The following is a 24,934-nucleotide window of genomic DNA, read 5'->3' as shown; positions in this document are numbered from 1 at the left end:
CCTTTGGACATTAATATCACGGGTTAACAGAAGGTAGAACCATTGGCATTTCGTAGGATTGGCATTTCGTAGGCAAGTCGGATGGCAGGGAACAACTCATCACCGAAATCCAATTACAGCCTTGAATATATAGTGGTGAGAAATAACCAACGTAACAATTAAGACGCGGGGGCCGCAAAGCCTGGTAACTGACAAGCCCAATATCTCAGACATGCTACAATGCGATTGGTCAATGATATTCAACCCAAAGACGCAAACATATGATATAAGTAAATAAATTAAAAACAAAACAAAATGATATCAAAATATTTTAACTGCTGTAAGGGTGCTTAAAACGCATTTTCTGCAAGAAACATATCATAGTTTAAAAATACAATAGAGCAAGAGAAAATATTGTAAGTAAAAAATAATTACCTTTGAAATGACATGACCGTTTCAAAGCAAAAATAATCTAATTACAGGTAACATTAGACAAATTCAATTCCATCTGTATGTCATATAAATGATTAAATATTGAGACCTTATTTTCAGTACCTTTTAGCATGTCAGTAATATGAAAACTACATAATTATAGCCAGTTAGCATAATATGTTTTCTTGCTAAAATAAATAAAGTATTGAGTTGTTATGTTACATATAAGAAAAAAAAAGATCTGTTTAGGAAAATAACATAGTGTGATCATGCTCATGGAAAAACTGCTGCTGAGTAATATGCGTATGTAGACATTTTCTTAATGAAATAAATAAAAACCTGGAAATTCACAATACAAGTGGTTTAGATATTTTCCCAATACAATAAGCAATAAAACGAAGCTGAAAAATATAACCGTTACATCCTTATATGACTCACTGTACCATATAGAACTACATTTTGCACTACTTCACATGTAACACTGAGTAGTCTCTTCCTATTTGGTGTAAACAGTCCTAAGCATCAAGAGTATCAGGTTAAATTGACAGCTACTAAATAATTTGACCTAAAGCGATCTATTCCTTCAAATTCACAAAGAAGTGGAATGCAAATAAAATATTATGCTCAATGAAAAAGTGCAACTAACGTATAAATAATGAGGTATATATTCCACACCTCACATGTATCGGATAGGCAGATGTAGTTATTTTTAAATACCAAAAATACTGTCACAATATTTTATTCATACAAACCTGCAAATGCAAAATGTTTGTTTAAATACAATAGTATATATACTGAATATCATTTGAAACTAACTAAATGTATTTATAATCATACTGAATACCTATGATATACTCCAGATCATTGAAACAGACTGACACATAATTAATATAGTTTAATAAGCATGAAAATGTTAAAAAACAGTGAGCTACAATAGGGACACAAGCTTGTATAATAAAGAAGACCTTACTTGGTCATGTTAATCATTCATGTGTTTAAATTCGCCCTTTTTACGTTTTGGAGACGAATCACATGTCATGATGTAGTTTACAAAATTTTCTCCTTACAAAAGTAATTGGAAAGGTTAAGGAAATAATAACAAATGGTAAAAGAAACGGAACTGACTTTCTTTCAAAGGTGTCCGATTTACATTCACATAAATGCAGTTTAAGAGAATCATTTTATTAGCAGAAATGTAACTGTTTGATGGATAATTAAGTAGAAGCTGATGAATTAGAAGAGCTGAATAAAATTGGACTGATTTTGAAATTGTAAAAATCTTTCTTGAACCTCATTTTTGTAAACACTCTTTCTAGAATATGTTTACTTATGACGGGACGTTAACTTTTATATTAAGTAACCCCAGTGAATTGGTATCACACAAGATAAAGATTTAAGCGTTAAAAAGCATTCTCTGCTTTCAAAAGTCAGTTTGGTCCCAAACGTCTCATTTCTTACTCCAGTTATTTATCTAAAACAGCTTACATATTTAAAGCAAAAGCACCTCATTTCTAACTGAAGTTATTGAGTAAAAACATTATATATTTTAGTATGTAACAATGACCAAGCAAAACATGCAACTTTAGTGTAATGTTTCAGTCCTAATTGAATTTACTAACCAAAAGAATTTGTTTTATGTTCTAATCCTTGACCAACGCAACCGAAAATGCAACTGAATTTTAGTTTTCATGAAAAGCTACCTATCATACCACAGTTGGTATTAATTTCTCATTCCTAACTAAATTATTGATCGTAAACCATTTTTTTTTCTATATTTAGTAACACTGGCTTTAACACAAAATGCAACTAACACTTTGGTTTCAAGAAAGCTATTTCTATACTTAGCTTGTCCAATAGCAAAAGTGGACTTATGCCATTTGCAAAGAAATACAATATTTAGCAAAACATATATTAAGTACCAGGGGCAATAACAATTGTCTTCCTCAAGCAGTTTCACTGAAACCTTGCAGGCCGCACAAAGTTAACATTTCTACTATGTGATATTTGAATTACTCATACTATATCTTAAATATGGCCCCGGACGGACGGAAGAAGGAATGAAATTTGTACATAATGTTTTGCAAAATAATGTATATACACAAGAAAAAAGGGCCATAAATCTTGTCGTCCTCGTGCAATCTGACTGAAAACTTTTTTCATCCACTTCTGAGATATGACTCCGGAAGGAGAAATAATGAAATAAAAACTCTATATATGTAATATTTATAGAAGTATAAAGGTTCTTAAAACTTGCTTTACACAGGCAATCCGATTGGAACTTGCAGGGTGGCATTTTCTTACAGCAGTTAACATTTCTCTCACAATTCTTAAAACCATTCCTGAATATTGCTCTAGACGGATGGACATCCATCATTTCAGGTTTATGAGATATTTCCTTTGTTACTTCTTTTGTTAGTTTATGGGCTACTAGCCCCTACACCTGTTCACAGAATGAATCTATTATTTTCGTTTCTTCTCTGTACCGTAAGATAGCCCCTGAATGTTTGCTAGGTCGGAAAATGGACGGACGGACGGACGGATGGACAACGCCAAATCTATATGCCTTCGTCATCGACGGGCGACAAAAACATTTAGGCGACAGAAGAGTAAATAAGGTTAGAACAGGTTTAATATACCATTTTGACATTCATAAATTGAGCAGTGTCATGCAGATACATGTTTCATTAGAAACAATTCTGACAATTCGTACAATATTTCACTTATGAAAGGCAAAGGAGACCTACGAAAGATGGAGTGGGTCCATCTTTAGCAGAACAAATAGCCAAAAGGACTAGACACATTTGTAGGACCTACAAATAATTCTCAATTACCACAATCATTCTTTCTACGTTTTAGAACAATTATACTGGAACATTCATGACATATTTAACATACTGAATGTGTTAAGATAAAACTGAATGCTTCAGAAAAACGAGATTGTAATGTCACGTTACATACCGACCACTCAGTCTGAATTATTATTATATAAAATATGCTGATAAAATCGAAAACAAATTTACCAATCAAGAAAATAGCAGACTAGGTTTGATTGAGTCTTTTCACAGAGGTAATGAAATGAGCAACATCCCTCACGTCTTAGAAGGAACTTCTTTAATCAGAAGCACAAAAAGGACTCCACAAAGTATATTAACATATTGCATGATTTCTGCAACATAAGGACATAATAAGGCTGTTTTTTTTAACATACTGAAATATTCATTCACATATAAACTAAACTAAATTTCATTTGGCACAATAAATATCAAATGTGAATGCCTCTATATGAGCATCACTACATGTAACTTTTCAAAACAGATAGCAACATTTATGAAATATAAAAAAAATCGAAATTTAAATAGTTTAGTTTTATGTAATATTTTATTGTAATCTAATACAGCTTTTCTACATTTTCGAAAGTGCTTTCATACGTGGATTGTTCAAATATGAATGCATCTTAGCACATAAAAATGTATCCTTGATAGATTTCAACGAAATTTTTATTTGGTCCCCTCGAACAGATATGCAAAGTTTCAGTCTTCTAATCCAATCCTTGAAGGCATTTTCATAGTCTTTTCTAGGTATACTATGAAGACACTGGAATATTGCAGAACCGAGGCGTTTGCGCTGCACACATTTTCGAGCAGAAAGGTATTTTTTGAGCCTTGGGAACAAAATGAAGTCACACGGGGCAAGGTCAGGCAGAATAAAGAGGGAGAGGGAACACAACAACCTTTTCCTGCTTCAGAAAGTCTTGTACAAAAGACGCCTTGTGCGATGACGCATTGTCAAGTAGCAATCAGTTACCAAACTAGTTGCGGGTCTTCGATTTTTGAAATATTTCTTCAGTTTTCGAAGAACTTTAGTCTTGTAAAACGTCGCATTTACGGATTTGCCTTTAGGTACAGCAACCTGAATGGCAGGACCCTGAGTTGTGAAGAATATAGCATACATTACCTTCTTGACACTCATGGTCCGCTTTGCAATGCATGGTCTATTGCCAGACTTTATTGCCTATATTTTGTTCTGAATCTTTCGTTTGGGCTCAAAAAAGTGAACCCACGTCTCGTCACCAGTGACGACATTTGCGAAAGACCGTGCATTGTAATTTGGAAACTGTTTAAGCAACAATTTTGCGCATTGCACGCGTGCCTTTTTCTGCTCATCTGTCAACAGATGGGAACTCCATCTAGCACAGATCTTTCTCATTTTCAAATTACGTTTCAGAATTGTATGAGCTGCTCCTAATGAGATGCCAACCATACTAGCTATTTGCCTAGCGGTGTATCTTGCATCAGTAGCAACTATTTCTTTCACTCTAGCAATCATCTTGGCAGACGTTGCTGTTTTCGGCCGACGGTCATGTGGTGCATCTTCTGTTGAAACTAACCCACATTTGAATTTCTTAAACCAACGAATAACTGTCGAAAAATACATTTCATTATGCCCATAAACAGAACATATTTCATCAAAAATGACTTTACATCATATGCCAAGAATACAACGATTCTTAATATAGGACCGTATTTCAACGGCGTACGCTGACCTTCTTCCAACCATTTTGTATTATTATACACGAGTAGGCAATGTTTAACGAGCGATAGACAGCTAAAGTGAACGGATTTTAATGGGTGTGGTATCAATGTAAAGCTAACATGTTTATCGACCCAATAACCTTAATTCCCGCGTGATGTTCGCATTATTGAGCGAGATAACGTTCTAGATGCATTCATATTTGAACAATCCTCGTAAACTCACTGATCAGAACACGGACTTCATGAATGGAATACATACTTTGGAAATAATTAGGGGAGTTCTCAAAACATACTTGTGCTAATATATAAGTCTTTTTGAAATATATCTAAACCATTTAAAGCGCTTATCATCTTGATAATTAATGAAAAATAATGTTATTCAAAAAAATATAAGTCGTAAGAATTTCCTTGATAATTACCATTATGAAACCGATTTCATGTAGGGCTTAACCTGATAATAAGTGTCACCAGATGGGAACCTTTAACCTTAGCCTGCTGGCGGCAAGTGATATTGCCTTTGCGACCAGTGCAGACCAAGATCAGCCTGCACATCCGTGCAGTCTGATCATGGTCTACACTGTTCGCTATTCAGTCAGTAAATTTTCAGTGAATACCTCTTCAAATAATAAATGGTACTGCCCAAATAGAATGATAGTCCAGTTCATTTTAGAAATTTAGCAGGGTAAAAGTTAAGAACAATTTTTGAGATATGCCCGGGTTACACTGATCAAGCAATTGTTTAGGCCTAAGTAATTTTCTATGAAACATGCATGCTTTTAAACAGTTCTATGTAGAGCTATCTAGAGTGTGTGTCAGATTATTTACACTTGCGACTGGCAACCCATATCGTAAACTGTTACTTTACTTAATTATTAGTTTGAGGATAGTGCAAGATACAGAAGACGCTCCAATTCTAGAAGTTTCTCTGTTTCTTTAGTGTTCCAGGTGTAAACCACCAATGTACGGGACTCTTATCCTGATGCTGGACAACTCCGCCCGTTCAATATATCAAAGAGGTAATATTGTTTCAATATATAATGGTATTGTATATGACAGGTTCACACATTCTCTTATTTTCAATTCCCCATTTATAAATTCGATACGTCATCTATCCGCTAGAAAACAATCCTAACGTAACAAAATGAGCAATTCATCAGACTTACTAGAGCTACCTACAATGAGGTTAAAAGTTTTGTTTAGGTCCGCCTTTTATCAAAAACTATAACATATATAGCTTTGAAACTTTGCACACTTATATATCATCATTAGGTGAATAAGCCAAGAGACCAAGAATAATTACTGTAACATGCATTTTGTCAGATATATGGCCCTTTTTGTACTTAGAAAACTTGAATTTCTTGGTTAAATTTTTGTTTAGGTCCCCTTTACTTGAATACTAGCTTTGAAACTTTGCAGACTTGTTTAGCATCATTAGGTGAGTATGTATAGTGGTGTCCGGTAATATCGCGGGTTCCCTCATATCGTGGTAATCATTAAATCCGTTTACTTGAGGCACCATAGAAAAAATGATATTGACATTTTTATTTTGTGTTTTATAATTGTTTACCAATAGTTTGATGTTTCTTTTATTAATATTAATGGTAAAATGAGTTCTCTGCGAACGTTTTGGATAATGGCTATCACTTTGAAAGTTGTCTCTACTTGAGCTTGAGGAGATACTATAAGTTATACAAAATTTATAAAATACGGCACGGTAAAAGTTGTTTAAAAATTGCAAAATAGTGCAAAACACGGTTACCTTTCAGAATATACCAAGCAAAGACCTTTTGTAAACATTACTATTAGTGATCTAATACTTTAATTAGTTTTATCGCAGCCATCCAATATCTTAAACTTATACATCTGCTCATCACCCCTTCCCACCTAAAAACGCTGTTATTCAAGTTAAACTAAATACACAGCCCGGACAGCTTCAAAATGATCGTCTGATGCACTGTTTTTATGAATGAAATTGTTGCGGTCACATGATGACGCAAGCAGGCGTGTCCAGCAGCTGTCAAAATCAAATACCGCGATACTTGGGAACTATGGGATTGTTTAAGTAGGTCAAATATGGCTGACATTTTCCTGTGTTTTTACACTTTCTCCACTGGCTGAGAAAGAAAGATTATTGGCAAGTTATGGCAGACAGGTGGCTTAAAGTTTTGATACAAAAATTAAACTGAAGGTCAGACCTTATTGATATGTTCGTTAGTACCGGGATAAGAGGGAACTATACTAAGAGCAATAAGTCCGATATGTATTTTGTCTTAAACATGCATGGCTCTTTATGTACTAAGAAATTTTATTTTTTTTATTTAGATACACTTTTCTTGACTTCTACAAGATTTATAGCACTGAAACTTTGCACACTTGTTTATTATCATTAGGTAGGTAAGTAGGTGAAGAACCAAAGCTTTCTCTTTCATATTGCCAGAATTATGGGCCTTTAATTTCAACATATAAAATCAGTATTTCTTGGTTGTTGTTTTTTAAGTTCACTTTTCTCGAATACTACTATAGCTTTGAAACTGCATACATTTTTGACATCAATTAAGTAAGAAAGCCAAAAACCATAACTCTTGCTAAAAATAAATAAAATATTGAGCTATTATATAACATATTAGAACAAGAGCTGTCACTAATGGTAACAAATGCCCCCGCAGCACCTTGACCTTTGACCTGGTGACCCCAAAGTCAGCAGAGGTAGTGTACTCAATAAGTACTATCAGCATGTGAAGTTTGAAGGTCCTGAGTGCAATGGTTCGCGAGTAAAGTGCCTTCATGCAAAAAGTTAACGTTGGCCCCTGTGACCTTGACCTTTGATCTGGTGACCCCAAAGTCAGAAGGGATGGTGTACTCAATAAGTACTATCAGCACGTGAAGTTTGAAGGTCCTGGGTGTAGTGGTTTGCGAGTAAAGTAACTTCATGCAAAAAGTTAACGTTGTGACGAACTAACGAACTAACGAACGAACGAACGGGCTGACAGTTGGAAACTAATATGCCTCCCTTCGGGGGCATAAAAAATATCTGTTACGCAAACACAACATACTCTGAGAATGCTCCCAACTACGAGCAACTACGAATTTGTAGACATGTTCTTAATGGAATAAACTAAAACATGGAAATTCACAATGCAAGTGGTATAGATATTTTCTCAATACAATCAGCAATGAAACGAAGCCAAAGGATACACTCATTATACCATATGGAATTACATTTTGGGCTACTTCACATGTAACATTGAGTAGTCACTTCCTATTGGTGTATAAACAGTCATAAACATCGAGAGTATCAGGTTAAATGTACAGCTATTAAATAATTTAACATAAAGAGATCTTTTTTACTTCAAATTCACAAAGAAGTGGAATGAAAATAGATATTGTGCTCAATAAAAAAAAAAAGCGCAAAAGAAACTACTTACGTACCTATCCGAAAAATATATGTATCTGATGAATGGATTTAGACTATTTCAAATACCAAAAATATTGTCACAATACCTCGTTCATACCTGTTAATAATTTTTTTTTATTAAACTGCAGACACTTTTAATATACTGAATATCAATTTGAAACTAACTAAATGTACTCATAATCATACTGAATAGCTTTGATATACTCTAGATCATAAAAACAGACTGACAAATGCCGAATATAGTTTAATATCAATGAAAATGTTAAGTCAGTTCTGAACTATATAAAAACAGTGAAACAGTGAAATATTGTATTATATGCAGTCATAAAACGAAAGTAAAACAAAACCTTCTTGATTCAAAATAAGTCAAAACTATTACAGGAACTTCTTTACTAATTTTAAAGTTTTGATTGATTGATCATTTTATGCTAACAAATACTTTAGATAGATTTAAGTTTGCATTGGTCTATAGCTCCCTTAGCGTACATATAAGCTACAATAGGGATACAGCCTGTATGACAGATAGGACCTTACTTGGCCGTGTTAAACAGCCGCGTGTGAAAGTTCTCCATCATCAGACTTTTAACGTTTTGGAGACGAATCACATATCTCCGTAGTTTTCGTCTTTTCAAAGTAAGTGACAATATTACGAAACGAAAACGAATGTGTGATTGTTTGACGGACCATTAGTTAGATGGTGATGGAGTAGAATAACTGAATAAAATTGTTCAGATTTTAAAAATTGAACCTCATTATTGTAAAATCTCTTTCTAGAATATACATACAGATATACACCTGTATATTATATCATTTAAAATACATACCTAACTATTGATGTATCTTAAGCACTTCCGATTAGTTATAACAAAGCTAGTATAATAATTTTTAGAACCCAATCGTATGTTACATTATTACTTAAATTAATATAGAATATCATTCATGTTATTAAAATAATGTTGAGCTAATCTTAAGTACTTACATTATGTAGGAGTATTTTTTTTTAACAAGTAACGTATATGTGCAAATTGCTTCATAAATTAGATATCTCATGAATTTTCATCTGCATACATTTAACACTGCATCAAAAACCTCATTTGCAGTACATAATCTGAATTAGATAAAGTGAGAGAGAGAGACAGATAGACAGAGAGGGAGAGAGATAGAGAGAGAGTGTGTAATAATTTTCCGCTTTTCTGACTCAAAAATCTTTCTGAATAACGGTTGAGACTCAGTCTACTTCAATCTGAATATGAATATACCTATGTTAGATTTTTTTTTTCAGATTTTGCATTCTCCAAATTATTTCACAGAAATACATAATGAGAAAACTTTGGTACAAATCTTGACAATGGCAATAACATTTGTCCGCAAAGAGATTTTGCGCTAATGTTAACAATCTTTACAAACAAACAATTATGGCAATTTTGAGTCGTTAATTTAGCAGAGATGTATTTAGTAAACTAAGGTTCCATATGATGTTAATTCCAATATGTTCAACAACAACAAACATCTCTCCACTTTGTAAATCTTCTTTCAAGTGAATATATTTTGTTTCCTTTCTGTTGAAATATATGACGAAGAGTTAACTATTTCCAGCCGACCCTCCTTGTAATAGACCGGAGATTTTCCTTATCAAGCTCGATTCCATGTCTTTTAACTTATTATCAAAGCCCGATTCGAAGTCCTCAAATTTTTTATTTATTTCTTTTAATTTGTTATCAACTTCATTTGGTATGTTTCTGAGCTGTTGTATTAATTGATCCTTTTCAAAACTTTTTATACTCTGTACTCCAAGTTTCTGAAGGATAGGTTTTATAGGTGTTACTACCGTTGTTCCAAACGATGTTTTACCTTCCACTATTCCCACGCTTACAAGTTCACCATTTTCTTCCTTTTTAAATACAAGAGATCCGGAATCGCCCTCTGCAGCAAACGGTATAGGTTGTCCATTTGAATCCGTAGCGTGGACACATAACTGTTTGTGAAGTGTTATTCTAAATTGCTCATAATCCCAAAAATGTTTAATTGTTTGGACAGACGTGTTGTCTGTTTCTGAATAGAATTTACCGACAGTTTTGTCAGTCACTGGACCAAATTTAATTGCAACACCATCGCCTATGCGAGAGATGCCACAAGATTTTCCAGAGTCAAAACGCATTTTTTCAACACCTCCTGAAATAAAAACAAGAGGGCCAAGACGGCCCTAGGTCGCTCACCTAAGAAACACACCATAACAGTGTAAAACATGTTTGACCTATTGATTTCATGGAAACAAATATTCTGACCAATTTTCATTAAGATAGGACCAAAAAATTGGTCTCTTGCGATAAAACAAGCATTTTCTTAGATATGACCTAGTTTTTGACCCTAGATGACCCATGTTCAAACTCGACCTAGATTTTATCAAGGCAATCATTCTGACCAAAATTCATAAAGATCAACTGAAAAATACAGCCTCTATCGCATACACAACATTTTTCTTTAATTTGACCTAGTGACCTAGTTTTTGACCTCAGATAATCCATATTCAAACTCGACCTAGATTTCATCAAGGCAATCACTTTGACCAAATTTCATGAAGATCAACTGAAAAATACATCCTCTATTGCATACACAATGTTTTTCTTCGATTTGACCTAGTGACCTAGTTTTTGACCCGAGATGACCCATTTTCGAAGTTGACCTAGATTTTATAAAAGTAATCACTCTGGCTAAATTTCATGAATATCAGTTGAAAAATACAGCCTCTATTGCATACACAATGTTTTTCTTTGATTTGACCTAGTGACCTAGATTTTGACCCCAGATGACCCATTTTCAAATTTGGTCTAAATTTTATCAAGGTAATCATTCTGACAAAAATTCATGAAGATCAATTGAAAAATACAGCCTCTATCGCATACACAAGGTTTTTCCTTGATTTGACCTAGTGACCTAGTTTTTGATCCAAGATGACCCATTTTCGAATTCAACCTAGATTTCATCAAGGTAATCATTCTGACTAAAATTCATGAAGATCAATTGAAAAATACCGCCTCTATCGCATACACAAGGTTTTTCCTTGATTTGACCTAGTGACCTAGTTTTTGACTCGAGATAACCCATTTTCAAACTTTGCCTAGATTTCATCAAGGCAATCATTTTGACCAATATTCAGGAAGATCAATTGAAAAATACAGCCTCTATCGCATACACAAGGGTTTTCTTTGATTTGACCTAGTGACCTAGTTTTTGAAACGAGATGACCCATTTTCGAACTCGGCCTAGATTTCACCAAGGTTATCATTCTGACCAATACTTATAAAGATTAATTGAAAAATACCGCCTCTATCGCATACACAAGGTTTTTCTTTGATTTGATCTAGTGACCTAGTTTTTGAACCGAGATGACCCATTTTCGAACTCAGCCTAGACTTTATCAAGGCAATCATTCTGACCAGTATTCATGAAGATCAATTGAAAAATACAGCCTCTATCGCATAAACAAAGTTTTTCTTTGATTTGACCTAGTGACCTAGTTTTTGACCCCAGATGACCCATTTTCGAATTCGGCCTAGATGTTATCAAGGTTATTATTCTGACCAATATTCATGAAGATCAATTGAAAAATACAGCCTCTATTGCATACACAATGTTTTTCTTTGATTTGACCTAGTGACCTAGTTTTTGATTCGAGATGACCCATTTTCGAATTCGACCTAGATTTCATCAAGGTTATCATTCTGACCAAAATTCATGAAGATCAGTTGAAAAATACAGCCTCTATCGCATACACAAGGTTTTTCTTTGATTTTACCTAGTGACCTAGTTTTTGACCCCAGATGACCCATTTTCGAACTCGACCTAGATTTCATCAAGGTAATCATTCTGACCAAAATTCATGAAGATGAGTTGAAAAATACAGCCTCTATCGCATACACAAGCTAAATGTTGACGGACGACAGACAGACGACAGACGGACGACAGACAGACGACAGACGACGGACGCCGGACATCGAGCGATCAGAATACTCACCTGAGCATTGCTCAGGTGAGCTAATAACGTGCATGACAGAGGAATACAATACAACCACACACAATACAAACACAGCCAAAAGAATATCAAAACTAACACCAATAGTGTTTTTATCTCCTTGTAATTCATTTTAGTAAATAGCCAGTTCATTAGAGCGGCAATGTAATAATACACATTATGCTACCTAGGATAATATGATCAACAAACTCAAACGCCTAAAGAGTTGTTTAGAATAGTCAACAATCTAATGCGATTGAATTCAATGTGATCTTTGATGGAATGATATAGGACTGAATAAAAAAGCATTTGCATATTACAAAATGTATTTCATTGCAATTTCCAGTTTTAATTTCAACAAATCTGCCATTACGGATGACAGACTATCAGCCGATGACAATTTCCAAATTTGATTTTAAGATCACATTAGGTAGGAAGTGTCTAGGGGCACGATCCGTACTAGGATACAGTCCCCCATCAAGGTAATACTATGTCGGTGTGTCTAGGAATACGGACATCCCGTTTACCAAGTATTTTTGATAATTAACTTCTTCAGTTGTTTTGCAAATGAAAAATGATGTAATGTTACTGAAACATTCATTTATAACTTGAATGCATAAAATGCTTGTATTGAGAACTGTTAATGAAATAGAATCCGTATTATCGTTTTATTTATTTTGCACTACAATGAAACAAATTGTCCCTATATTTGCTGAGTAGTATCCTTGGGTGATGCCTTTCAATGCAGTCATTTAAACAGAAAACGCGTCTTTATCGTGAAATAAACTGCTTCTTTATCTTGTTGATATATATCTTCTATGTTTATCAGTAGACACTATTCATGCTTTGAGGCGCCAAAAATAAAATGGAAATTAGAATAAAGCTAACAAGTGTCGAAACTATCGGGGCTACAAATTGTGGAAAAGATCTTTGAAGTTGTTGCAATGGTAACTTTTTTTCGTCAGTCATTTCAAAGAGACAAAATTAACAGAATGAAAAGTTATTGTTGTTGCTGTAGCTTTAAATATTAATGACAAAAATTATTTCATGAAATATTTTATTTTGAAATTCATGCCATTCGATAAAAATAGATGTTATGTCATGAAAAACACTAGAATATCCTCTATATAGTCTTCTGGCATTTATCTGTATGCATTGTCTTCCTAAACGAAAAAAACTGAGTAAAATCAAATGAATTGAATAGTAAATATGTGTTATTAGTTGATAAGAGCTTTCAAAAATGTCCGACAGGATGTACACATACTGTATATGAAAATCGACAGCATTCATACTTGAGACTGGAAGTGAAGTTATGCCATACTATATCCAGGTCAAACCACATATAAAGACATTAATATTCTCAGAAATTTCTAGATGGTAAAAATCGATTTTAAGGTCTTTTTGTTTTGCCTATTTAAATCATCAAATATTGTTTAACATTGAACACAATATAGCTAAAAGTAAATGTTTTCATTTACTGTTTAGGTTTTTCAAGCACGACAGAGTAAGTGTCCCAATCACTCACTTGGGTAACACAATACTTAGCAGGTACTGCTTGACAATTTCTTGAACGTGTTACTTTAGGCAATTTTTGCCTCGATTAAAAACAAAACACGAGGGCTTAAATAACGTACGTCACTCCGTCTGCACCTAAAGGGGATTACTAGCGCTGTCAGTTCCTAAAATTATTTCAAATTCAAACCAGTGGCTTAGAAGATGGCATCTGACTTTTTTTTTTACTCTGATGGCCATGTTTTTAGACAAATCGGAAAAATATGAATACCAATGAAGATTTCTGTGAAATCACTGTAAAACCATACAAACGGTTTTGGAAGAGACATTGTTCTGAGAATTTTTATACTATATCTGGAGCTCATATTTCTTGACGAATCGAAATAATTGGAACAATCTTCGTAAAGGGTCGTAAATATAATTTTTGTGAAAGTATTTTTAAAAACTTATCGACGATTTTTTAAGTTTCCTCTATATACACATGGGAAAAGTGATCAAGCCGTCTGGCGGTCATGCTTTTTTGACAAATCTAATTAATTTGAATAACCTTTGGAAAGGACCATGCAATAAATATTTATGTCAAATTATTACAAAGTCGGGCCAACAGTGTCTGACAAGAAGAAAGTTTTAAAGTTCCAATTATATACATATAAAGAAACTGGCGGGAACGCTTTTGATTAATTGGAATTATTTGAACATTTTGGTATATGGGCGCTCAAATAAACATTCCTGTGAAATTGTTTCGAAGTTTGACAAAACATCCCACTATACACACCCTCCACCCTAATCCCCCTTTTGACAAACTGGAATAATTTAAACGACCTCGGGAGACGGTCACTCATTTAAGGAACTGTTCTGTAAACATGTTATTGAATTGGGCAATCGGTTTACGAGGAAATGTTATCTGAGATTAAAGAGTTTTTTTCTATTTTATTTGTTGTTCCAGTGCCTATGTTTTTGTGTGTGTGTTGTTTTTTTTGGACAAAATCAGAATATTCAAAATCGGACCAGTAGAATCCTTTAGGAAGATTTCCAATATATGCATATAGGAAAAAGTGAACAGTCCATCTGGTGGCTATATTTTGATCAATCTGAATAGTATGAATACTCTTGATAGTTAACCACCAAAATATAATTATTGTGAATCATTTAAAACTTACTCCAGCAATTTCTGACAAGGAAATTTTTTAATTTCAACAAAAAAAAAACATCTTGAAAGTCAGGCTAATACGAGCTTTACCAACTGATACATTTTGTGATCCAGTCGGTTACTTACCTACGTTTTGGAAGAAAACATAAACTCTAAAAAAGGTATATCTTTCAGATTATATTATTAAGTGAATATTTGGAAAACACAACATGCTTGCAAAATATTTCAAAAGGTGGATTTTTAAAAGTATGTCTTTATTCAACAATTCTCTACAGTGTTTTACAGGGGCGATGTTTTGTATGTATAGAATCCGAATCAACATTGAAGACGTTTATAGATCTTTGATCCTGAAAGCAAGCATATTTAAATAATTTTGAAAACTATCCACCCGATTTCAAGCAATTCATTGCATATGTAAAACAAGTTATACACATGACATGCATTTCTGAGCAATGCAACAAATGTCACCCGGAAACAGACAAAATAAATGATGTCTTGGAAGCATGCCGGTCAAATGTACAATCGGACAAAAGACTTTAATGTCTTTAATATAGAAAGTATCTGTTTGTTCTCGTTATAAGCAATCAAATCCGAAATTATAAACACAAACAAAAACGATAAAAATATAGACCAATACAATTGAAGTTAAACAGGTCAGGACTGAAACCATGAGAGAAATTAGATGTGTGTCAAAAGGACACATTTGACAGTGCACCCGACCCACCTACTCCTGTCACTGTACATTGTTTCACGACTCTATGTGCAATATTCTTAAGATATATGCAACACAAACTTTAAAGCACTTTGAAGATTCATAACTCTGGCCTAGCTGAGTGAAATCCAAAAGAGCACATTAGGCGCACATGCTATATGTAGCAATCCTCTAATGTTTTATGACTCTAGATCAAGTACATTTTTAGGTACATGGGACTTTTATTTTTGACTAAGTCAAGGGCCATAACGCTGGTCATGCAGTGAAATAATAAAAAGACAAAGAAGCATACATTCACATGCTGGATCATATTCCTACATGGTTTCATGACTCCAGGTAAAATATGTTTAAGATATATGCAAAACAAACGTTAAGCATTTTATGTGTAATTTTCATTAAGTCATGGAGCATAACTCTGGTCTTGATGAGTGAAATACCTAACAGAACACCTAGTGCACAAGTTCACATGCTTTATAACATTTCCCTAATGTTTTACGACTATAAGTAAATACTTTTTGAGTTATATGCGACACAAACGTGTATGCCCTTTATGCATATTTGTGACAATCGTGGACTGTAAGTTTGGTCTGACTGAAAGAAATCCGAAACAAAATCACACGTGCACAACTTCACATGCTGAATAATATTCCTATGATATTTTATGACCCTATAACTCTGGTCTGTTATATCTCTAATAAAATTCTAGGTGCACATCTTGATACAGGATGATATTCCTGTAGGTTTCATAATCATGGGTCAAAGACATTTTGAGATACATGCGGCACAAACTCAGGTCCTTTATATGCATACTTTTGAGTCAAGGTCTGGCTGTGTGAGATCCAAAGCAAACCCCCTGGTGTACAACTTCCAGTGCTGAATAACAATCCTTAGAGGTTTGATGACTCTTGATCAAATACCTTTTGTGATACATACGACATAAACTCGGACAGACGGACGGACGGACACCCCTACGATTTGGTATTAGGTGGCCACTCCATTGTTTGAGAACAGAATGATTAAATATGGAACAAACGATCTGAGTGGTTACGGAGTGAATACAATGGGTTTCTATTGTCCTAGGCAACGCCTCTTACAACTTAAGGAATAAATCGTTGGCTCGGACTGTCTGACGGAAAGACAAGGGCAACTCTAGTGCGACCACACCCCCACCCCCACCCCACTTCCAAATTTTCGGGGGCAGAAAATCCCTAAAACATTATATACAACAGAAGCCGTTCTATCTAAATAGATAAATGCCGTCTATACAAGTGAATTCCCTTGTCTTAATATTGAAGAGAGAATGACGGAACCTCTATATTCTTTAAATACACTAATGATTCCTAAAATACGAGCGAAACGGGGTTGTCACTACTACTGTGTACATTCGTAAGCATCTGCAAGGTATTTGTTGAGCTCATAGTATTTCTGGATTTATACTCTTACTGTACTTTTCTATGAATCAATGTAACTCTTTTAATGAACATTATAACTAACCTGCATTTCTCATTGTTGGAAAGCCGCCAGAGACCGGCTGTCGTTTATCTATTTGAAACAGAGCAACTTCCATACCGCAACTTCTGCTTCCGCCTTTATGGTAGATAACCTGAACAAGTTGTCCAATAGCGTTATTGGTGCTTGCTGGCTGAAAAACCTGGTCGTGAGGCTTGAATAGTGGCCAACTTAATTTGCTATCTTCGTCTGCTTCAACGTGTTCAAATCCCCATGGAAACAGCAGTACATGTGCACATGTTAGCCCACACAAATTGTACTCTGGGTGATCTATAAAACATCCAAGACTCCCGGTACGTACAATGTGATGATTTGGAGGGCGGTCTGGGGAACTGCCTATCTGACAGCTGTGTTTAAGGCTTTCGTGGTATTCGGTTGCCAGAACGCATGGGACGAATTCACCCTCCCTAACATCAACTGGAACACCGTCGTAAAGTTCCTCAAAAGGCTCTTCATCAATTGGAATGAAGTGTTTTGTATGAACATACAAAACAATGCAAGGTTGTTCAACTAAATTGACCGCATTAGCTTGATCAATTCCATAGTTTCTTGACCTAACAGAACTCCCAGAAATAATTGATAGGTATTTGTGTCTTCTCATTAGTTCGGTTGCATGATTGCTTATGCTTGTTTTCAGTCTTTGCAAATTGTGTTGATCTACAGAAACCCCTTTTTCGCTATAAATCACATGCTCTGCTTCAAAACTGTATTCATTTACAACACGCTTTACGAAAGAATATTTTATTGTTTTTTCCAGTCGGACGTTTTCTTTGACAACTACCACAAACGTAATTTTATTCCTGTCTTTTACCGTATATGCAGCCCAAACATGCAATATGTTTTCATCCAGTGCCTTGATATGTTTGCTTATGTTGTGACATAAGTGTACTAGGAATTTCGATTTTCTGCCGAATTCTAAGCAAAGTTCGTTCAGTAACCTCTGATCTGGAAGTATCCCCTTTTTCATAGAACGGACTGTATGCTTCCGTAAGTATCGTCTTTGTACATATGTTTCTGAAAATAAAGCATTGACATACGTATAAATTGTATGTACTACACTACTACATTCACTAGGTTAAAATGTCTCGATGAAAACATTTATAATGCATTTTACTTGACGTAAAAAATATTTACAGATTAAAACACAGGTCTGCATCTCAACTAAATAACGAAATACAGTTAAAAAAAACGTCGTTTTGTCTCCAGGCCACTATACAAATAAACAATGACATTTTTGTCTATCTTTACTAACACTGCAATTTGAGCATTACATTATTATTCAACTTTACAATATTACACACTGTATTAGATCAATTGCAAACATCATATGAAACAGACAGAGCTAATACAAAACATAACTGAGCCAATATGAGAAAAACAGGGCCAATACGAGAAAAACAAGGCCAATACGGAATTCAAGCATTTTGATTGGTTCAAAAAAGAGGGCCAATACGGAGAAGCCACTTCCGTTAGATTTTCAAATTACGCCATTTTGTTTTACATCAGAGTTATAGATTACATTTTTTTCACATTTTGACAAAAAAAACAACATCCAACATGTTCATTTAATAACCAAGTATGACTGAGCGGGGTGTACGTCTTCAGAGATTACAACGGTACTTTCGCTTATTCGGTATTGTGTAAAATGCAAGTGTTTCCTGTCAGAAATTCTGGCAGTTGTCAAGGAAAATAATAAGAAACTATGGAAACTCAGATTTATTAAAAGGATGAGACTTATCTTTAACAGACATTTTGATAGTGTGGACTATTTGTGCATTGATAAATAGCGATTCAAGTGCTGGAAAGTGGATAAATAAATTGGCGAACAAGAGTGTCAGTTGTGAACTGCAGACAATTTCGGATAAGAATTAAACGAGGCATGGGACTATATAATATGTGCTTGGTTGGTTGTATTATCTTGATCAACACATATGTGTATAATTTTGTGTCTCGTTGCTTGCAGCCTAAAAGGAAACAACTTGTCAAGATTTTTCACCTGAATGTGCATAGCTGTCATAAGGTAACTCACAGAGTTCTTATACTGTTACCGCCAACAGTTGAAAGTTTAATAATAATATTATCATTAATCAAGCGATTTCATATTGGCCTAGTTACTTGTCCTCGGGCAGTCGTATTGGCCCTCGGCCTACGGCCTCGGGCCAATACGACAACCCTTGGACAAATAACAAGGCCAATATGAAATTGCTTGATTAATAACATTATAATACATATTCATCAGTAATCTGTCAAACTTGATATTTACACCGTAGAATGTCATATATTAAAATCTTGAAATATTTGTTCTTGCTTTAGACTTGTTCTATCTCGTAAGTTCGAACATTTTGATTTTAGTAGTCTTAATATAAGATTGACGATAAACCAATTTAAAAATTGAGTCAGGCGTTACTTGTATTTTCCTTAGTAGCGTTTTGTTCATCTAAAATTGTCCACATATATTATCACTATTATTTTACAATACATTAAGTATGATACGCATTAAAATCAAAGAGTTCGATTTTTTATGTTAAGAATATCGTTTAAAATCTAATATCATTTTATCCTTCAAAAGTCGTTTTTATTCATCTTATAGTTGATCAATTTTGCATTATGTGGAATAATTATGCGAAACATATGGATTTAGAATCTTATATTCTTTCACTTGTTGTGGGTGCAGATGGGAATATCCGGTTCGAGGGTAACTGTATCCGAGAGCCAGATATTTCTCTGTCCGCACCTACAGCCAATGATAGAATCTTTTTCGTGCATGCCAAGTTTAAAAAAAGTAGAAGTAAAATCAAACTAAATACGGATACCTATTTTTCATACAATGGGGGGTTTTTATTCAAGAAATATACTTTAAGGGAAAAGAGACACTATCAAGTCATTCAGTTTTTACCTGGATTGATGTAAAAATATAAACTACTGCATAAATTGTTTAAATAGATGTAGTACTTTATACGTCATTTATAGAACGTGTGTCATCTAATACCATTGGTATAAGATGGAATTTTACAGCAGGGTGAAATCACCGGAAACACACGTCTGGTATGAAAACACACGTCTGGTATGAAAGAAAATCAGTTCTTTACCCCGGAGAATGTCATTTCGTCAAATCGTAGAGTAAAAGGTTCTTGCTATAGACCATTTCGCTCTCTTTATTCTCTGACATTTAAAGTTGAGTTGTAAAATATATGTTATAATCATTATATTAATCTGTTTCAGGTTAGACAATTTAAGTTATGCTGTGTCTTTTAATAATCATACCATTTTCTTCCCTATCTTCAGTCTGGTCGACATAACCATTTTCATCAGAAGGGGTGTCCTGCGAATTTTGTTCATCTTCTAGATCTGAAATGACCCAAACAATCTTCATAATTGACATAATTAAACAAATCTGAGATATTTCTCAAGATGCTTAAGCATTTAAACAATATAAAGTAAAGGGAAATAAGAGAGATTTTACAGCAGTAAGGATAAACTAGATGTGAGTCCATAAGAGACTTGTGTCCCCACTTACTTTCACTAAACTGTATTTTCATATCACAATACAAATCCAAATTTCCACCATATTACCTTTGGGTAGAGATGCCAGTAGGGGGTGGGGGGGAATAGTGGGGAATGGGGAAAGATAGAGATTCTGGAACACAACTTCACATGCTTAACATCATGTCTAAGAAGTTTGATGACTCTAGGTCAAAAACTTTTTGAGATACATGCGAAATAAACTTTTAGGCTTGGGGGCAAGGGACAGTGGATTTGATAATTCCACAAATTTGCGCTGATACCAGTGCGAAAAACAAATCATAAAAAAAATTCAATTTTGAAAAAAGTCCAGAGAAGTGGTGAGCGGATGTATTGCATATACATAGCTTTCATCATGTGACATTTTCAGCCTGCCGATTCCGTTGTTTCTAATATAAAAACGTGTAAAACGCCGGTTACAGGGCACTAAATTTTCAGGCAAAAACGGCCCAAACTGCACATCTTGCGCTGTCCGTACCGTATTATCTGCAATTGACTGACATAAAACATATGCATATTTTTAAAGCATGTGACTATACAAAAATAATGTTGGGAAGAAAAATCTCATAACTGTTTACTTTTTCCGCAAATGTGAGATGAATCTGGACGGACAGATGACCGTTTCCAATAAGATAAGATTTTAGACCCCGCCGCTTACACGGAGCTAGGAAAATCGATACAAGCATACACATGTATTCATTTTACACAATAATTACTCGTGCGCAGGAATCCTTAGTTCTATAAACATCATAAATAAATCAGTTGAGTAAAAATGCCTTTAAAGTACACCTGTCAATCTTATATAGAAAACGTACCCGGGACAAATACGTAACTAGCCCCTGCCACTAAAGCGCTAAAAATATGAAGCTGAGTGTACGCAGTTATTTTTAGCAATAGATTAGTCATTTTTACGAAAACAGGTAATAATCTTTGATACAACGCAATACCTACCAGATTAGCCGTATGACTTACTTTTTGCGAAGTATTTAATGACAAAATATTTTCTGATGGTACATTTTAATCGTTCGTGGAAATGAAAATATTTATGCTGACAGTTCCCTTACAGAAAAAATAGCCAAATGTTAACTGTTCCCGCGAATATAAAGTGAATACAAGGTAAATTACTTGTTAACAAATAATTCTTGATTAAAAATTTGTTCGCTGAATGTTCACTTAGTGTTCACTTTTCACATGCAAATGAGATTTGCCGCGAACAATCCAATTGTGAATGCAAAGTTAATTGTAATTATGATTTTGCTGTGAATACTTGGCGAACTGATTTGCCGCGAATATCCGGCGAACTGTTTTGTTGGTAATTTAATCAACACTCTTGTAGCAAACTGATATGCTGTGAATACCTGGCGAACTGATTTTCCGCGAATACCTGGCGAACTGATTTGCCGCGAATATTTGGCGAACTTATTTGCTGTGAATACTCAGTGAACCAACTTGCCGCGAATACTCAGCGAACCAATTTGCCGCGAATACTCAGCGAACTGATTTGCTGTGAATACTCAGCGAATATTTGGCGAACTTATTTGCTGTGAATACTCAGTGAACCAAATTGCCGCGAATACTCAGCGAACCAATTTGCCGCGGATACTCAGCGAACTGATTTGCTGTGAATACTCAGCGAACTGATTTGCCGCGAATACTCGGCGAACTGATTTGCCGCGAATACTCGGCGAACTGATTTACTGTGAACACTCAGCGAACTGTTTTGCCGCGAATACTTGGCGATCTGATTTGCTGTGAATACTCGGCGAACTGATTTGCTCCGAATTCTCGGCAAACTGACTGACAGCTGATACCTATAGCTAGCAAACCAATCTGCTGTGAATGCTCGGCAAACTAATTTGCGGTGATTATTTCTATAAATTCTATCTAAATTTATTTTCTGTCACAAAGAGTGATTAAACAGTAACTTAGTGAGCTTAAATTGGTTCAATGTCACTTTCAACCCAAATGGTAAGGTAAGCACCAGCCCGAACTCATGATCTACTGTTTAGCAGTCCAATGCCCTAACTATTGTGCCACTAAGATGGCAGTTCTTGTTAAAACAAAAGTATAAATCTTTTAATTACCTGCTGCCCTTTTAACAGTGTATTTCCTTTTAATATAGATTAAACATTCATCCAAGTTACTACCTTCTCCTGAGATATAGACTATTCCTTCCGAAGGGATAAGTCATTTATAGTTTCTAAATTTTGCATAACATCATCAAAACAGCGACACCGGAACTATATTTTAGCATTTATAATAAATACGTAAATAATCATTTCTTAAACAGCCTTTCGAATGAGCTTTTATTAGTACATATAGTAACAAAATAGGTTCGACAACCAGCATATGTAAAATGACTGCTCCTCCCTTTAGCAAAACAATTCCCAACTCCATTAGAGACGCGGATAAATGCGTCCATCCCAAATACTATTCAACTCGAAATAAGTCCATATCAATACAACTTGCCATTTTCCCATCTGGCAAAGGCCCACTTTAATGCCAAATATAATTAAGCTTTATTGGTGCTTGATTGTAAAGATAAATGTCTGAGGATGAATTTAAGCTACGTTATATTTGCTTAAAATGTGCCGAAGCTGTTTGGTAAAACGAAAGTGAAATAAGTATTTCTTGATGTCTTCCTAGTACGCAATATTAGCAATGTATAAAAAAATTAGAGATCAATATATTCTGAATGCGCTAAAGAAGAAAAAATACTATATAACTTATTTGCACTGGCATATAAATGCAAAATTGTAAAATTAACGAAATAGTGTGCGATTGCTCAAAGTGACACCAAGACACCTCTTGATTTAAGGTCAGAAAGGAGAAACACCCTGAAGCTCGTGACAACTGAGTAATTTAGGCAGCATAAATGCATTTGAAATTGACCCTCTAGAAGTGAAATTGCATTTCTACTTCTGATTGCAAATTCATTACCTCAATCCTCCATATCTAACTGACAATATGTAAACTGGGGAGCTTGGATGAATTTAGTAAAATGTGTTAAGAAATATGTACGTTTAGGTTTAAAACACCAACTTTTACACAGTTAGATTAAGAGCAATATATTACCTGACTTAAGTTAATTGAAACACTGTGATGAGTTTATGTTTCATTCTGACTCTGGCATACTACAAAACATGGAGTGGTTTCGTTGAGTGGAGTCATGGAGTGGAGTTGTGGAGTAGAATCAAAATTGGAGTGGATACATGGAATGGAGTCTAATATTGAGTGGAGTCAAAATTGGAGTGGAGTTGTGGTGGAGTGGAGTCAAATTTTGAGTGGAGTGCAGTCAAAATTGGAATGGAGTCGTGGAGTGAAGTCAAATTTGTTTCATCTATAATATTTATCTATTTATATTTTTATAACTTTTCAACATCATAATGCTTTTGACTTACATTGATTGTAGGTACATGGAACAGTGGTCTTGGTCATATTGTTAACTGTCAGTCTCTTTGTTTATGAAAAGATTAAAAAACTTCACATAGATATGAAATACAATTTTATTTAGATAAGAACAATTGTAAGCAAATTGAAAGGCGGTCAACCCATGGGAACATATTCAAATAGACCACAGTATAAAATAATGGTAAAAAGTAATAACCCAATTTCCAAATTTAGTTCAAACTGACCACCTGTAGGAACATGTTCTAATTACTACTTCATGTTTTCTCCGATGGGTATAATATTATAAGATTCTTTCACTGGTTGTAGGTGCGGATGGGAATATCCGGCCTCGAGGGTAACTGTTTAGGCGGTAACGAGGCTCCTTGCCGAGTTACCGCCTAAACAGTTACCCGAGAGCCGGATATTTTCATCTGCACCTTTAACCAGTGACAGAATCTTTTTCTTGCATACCGATTTCAAGAAATAATAATGAATATAAAATCAATCGAATGGCTTTATTTTTAGAACTATTTCATATGGCAAAACAAAGCGCGGGAAACCAATGTCCGTAAACAGGAAAGACGTCATGACGTTTCAAAACAAATAACAATGTTTAGTTCCGGTTTTGTTTTATCAGTTGCAGCGTAACGTTATGAAGTTAGATAAAATAATGTGATTTGAATCGAGAAATATACTATCAGGAACCAATAGGAACTGTCAAGGTATTGAATTTTTATTCCATTTTTTAAATAAAATATATATTACTACA

The 24,934-nt window shown here is 34.6% G+C and overlaps 1 protein-coding gene across 1 annotated transcript; it reads right to left on the bottom strand.

Annotated features, from left to right (window-relative positions):
• Positions 1–292: 292 nt before the first annotated feature.
• On the bottom strand, positions 293–20,601 carry LOC128554682 (uncharacterized; the record flags this gene model as incomplete). The annotated part of the gene is given in 3 exon segments (XM_053535993.1): positions 293–10,530; positions 17,239–18,267; positions 20,518–20,601. Coding segments are annotated over 3 exon segments (1,703 nt in total), but the record flags the coding sequence as incomplete, so codon positions are not given.
• Between the last annotated feature and the right edge of the window lie 4,333 nt (positions 20,602–24,934).

This window comes from Mercenaria mercenaria, unplaced genomic scaffold (assembly GCF_021730395.1).
Source record: "Mercenaria mercenaria strain notata unplaced genomic scaffold, MADL_Memer_1 contig_636, whole genome shotgun sequence".
Lineage (NCBI taxonomy): Eukaryota > Metazoa > Mollusca > Bivalvia > Venerida > Veneridae > Mercenaria > Mercenaria mercenaria.
The sequence above is the reverse complement of the archived record's forward strand: the minus strand, read 5'-3'. Positions and strand labels throughout refer to the sequence as shown.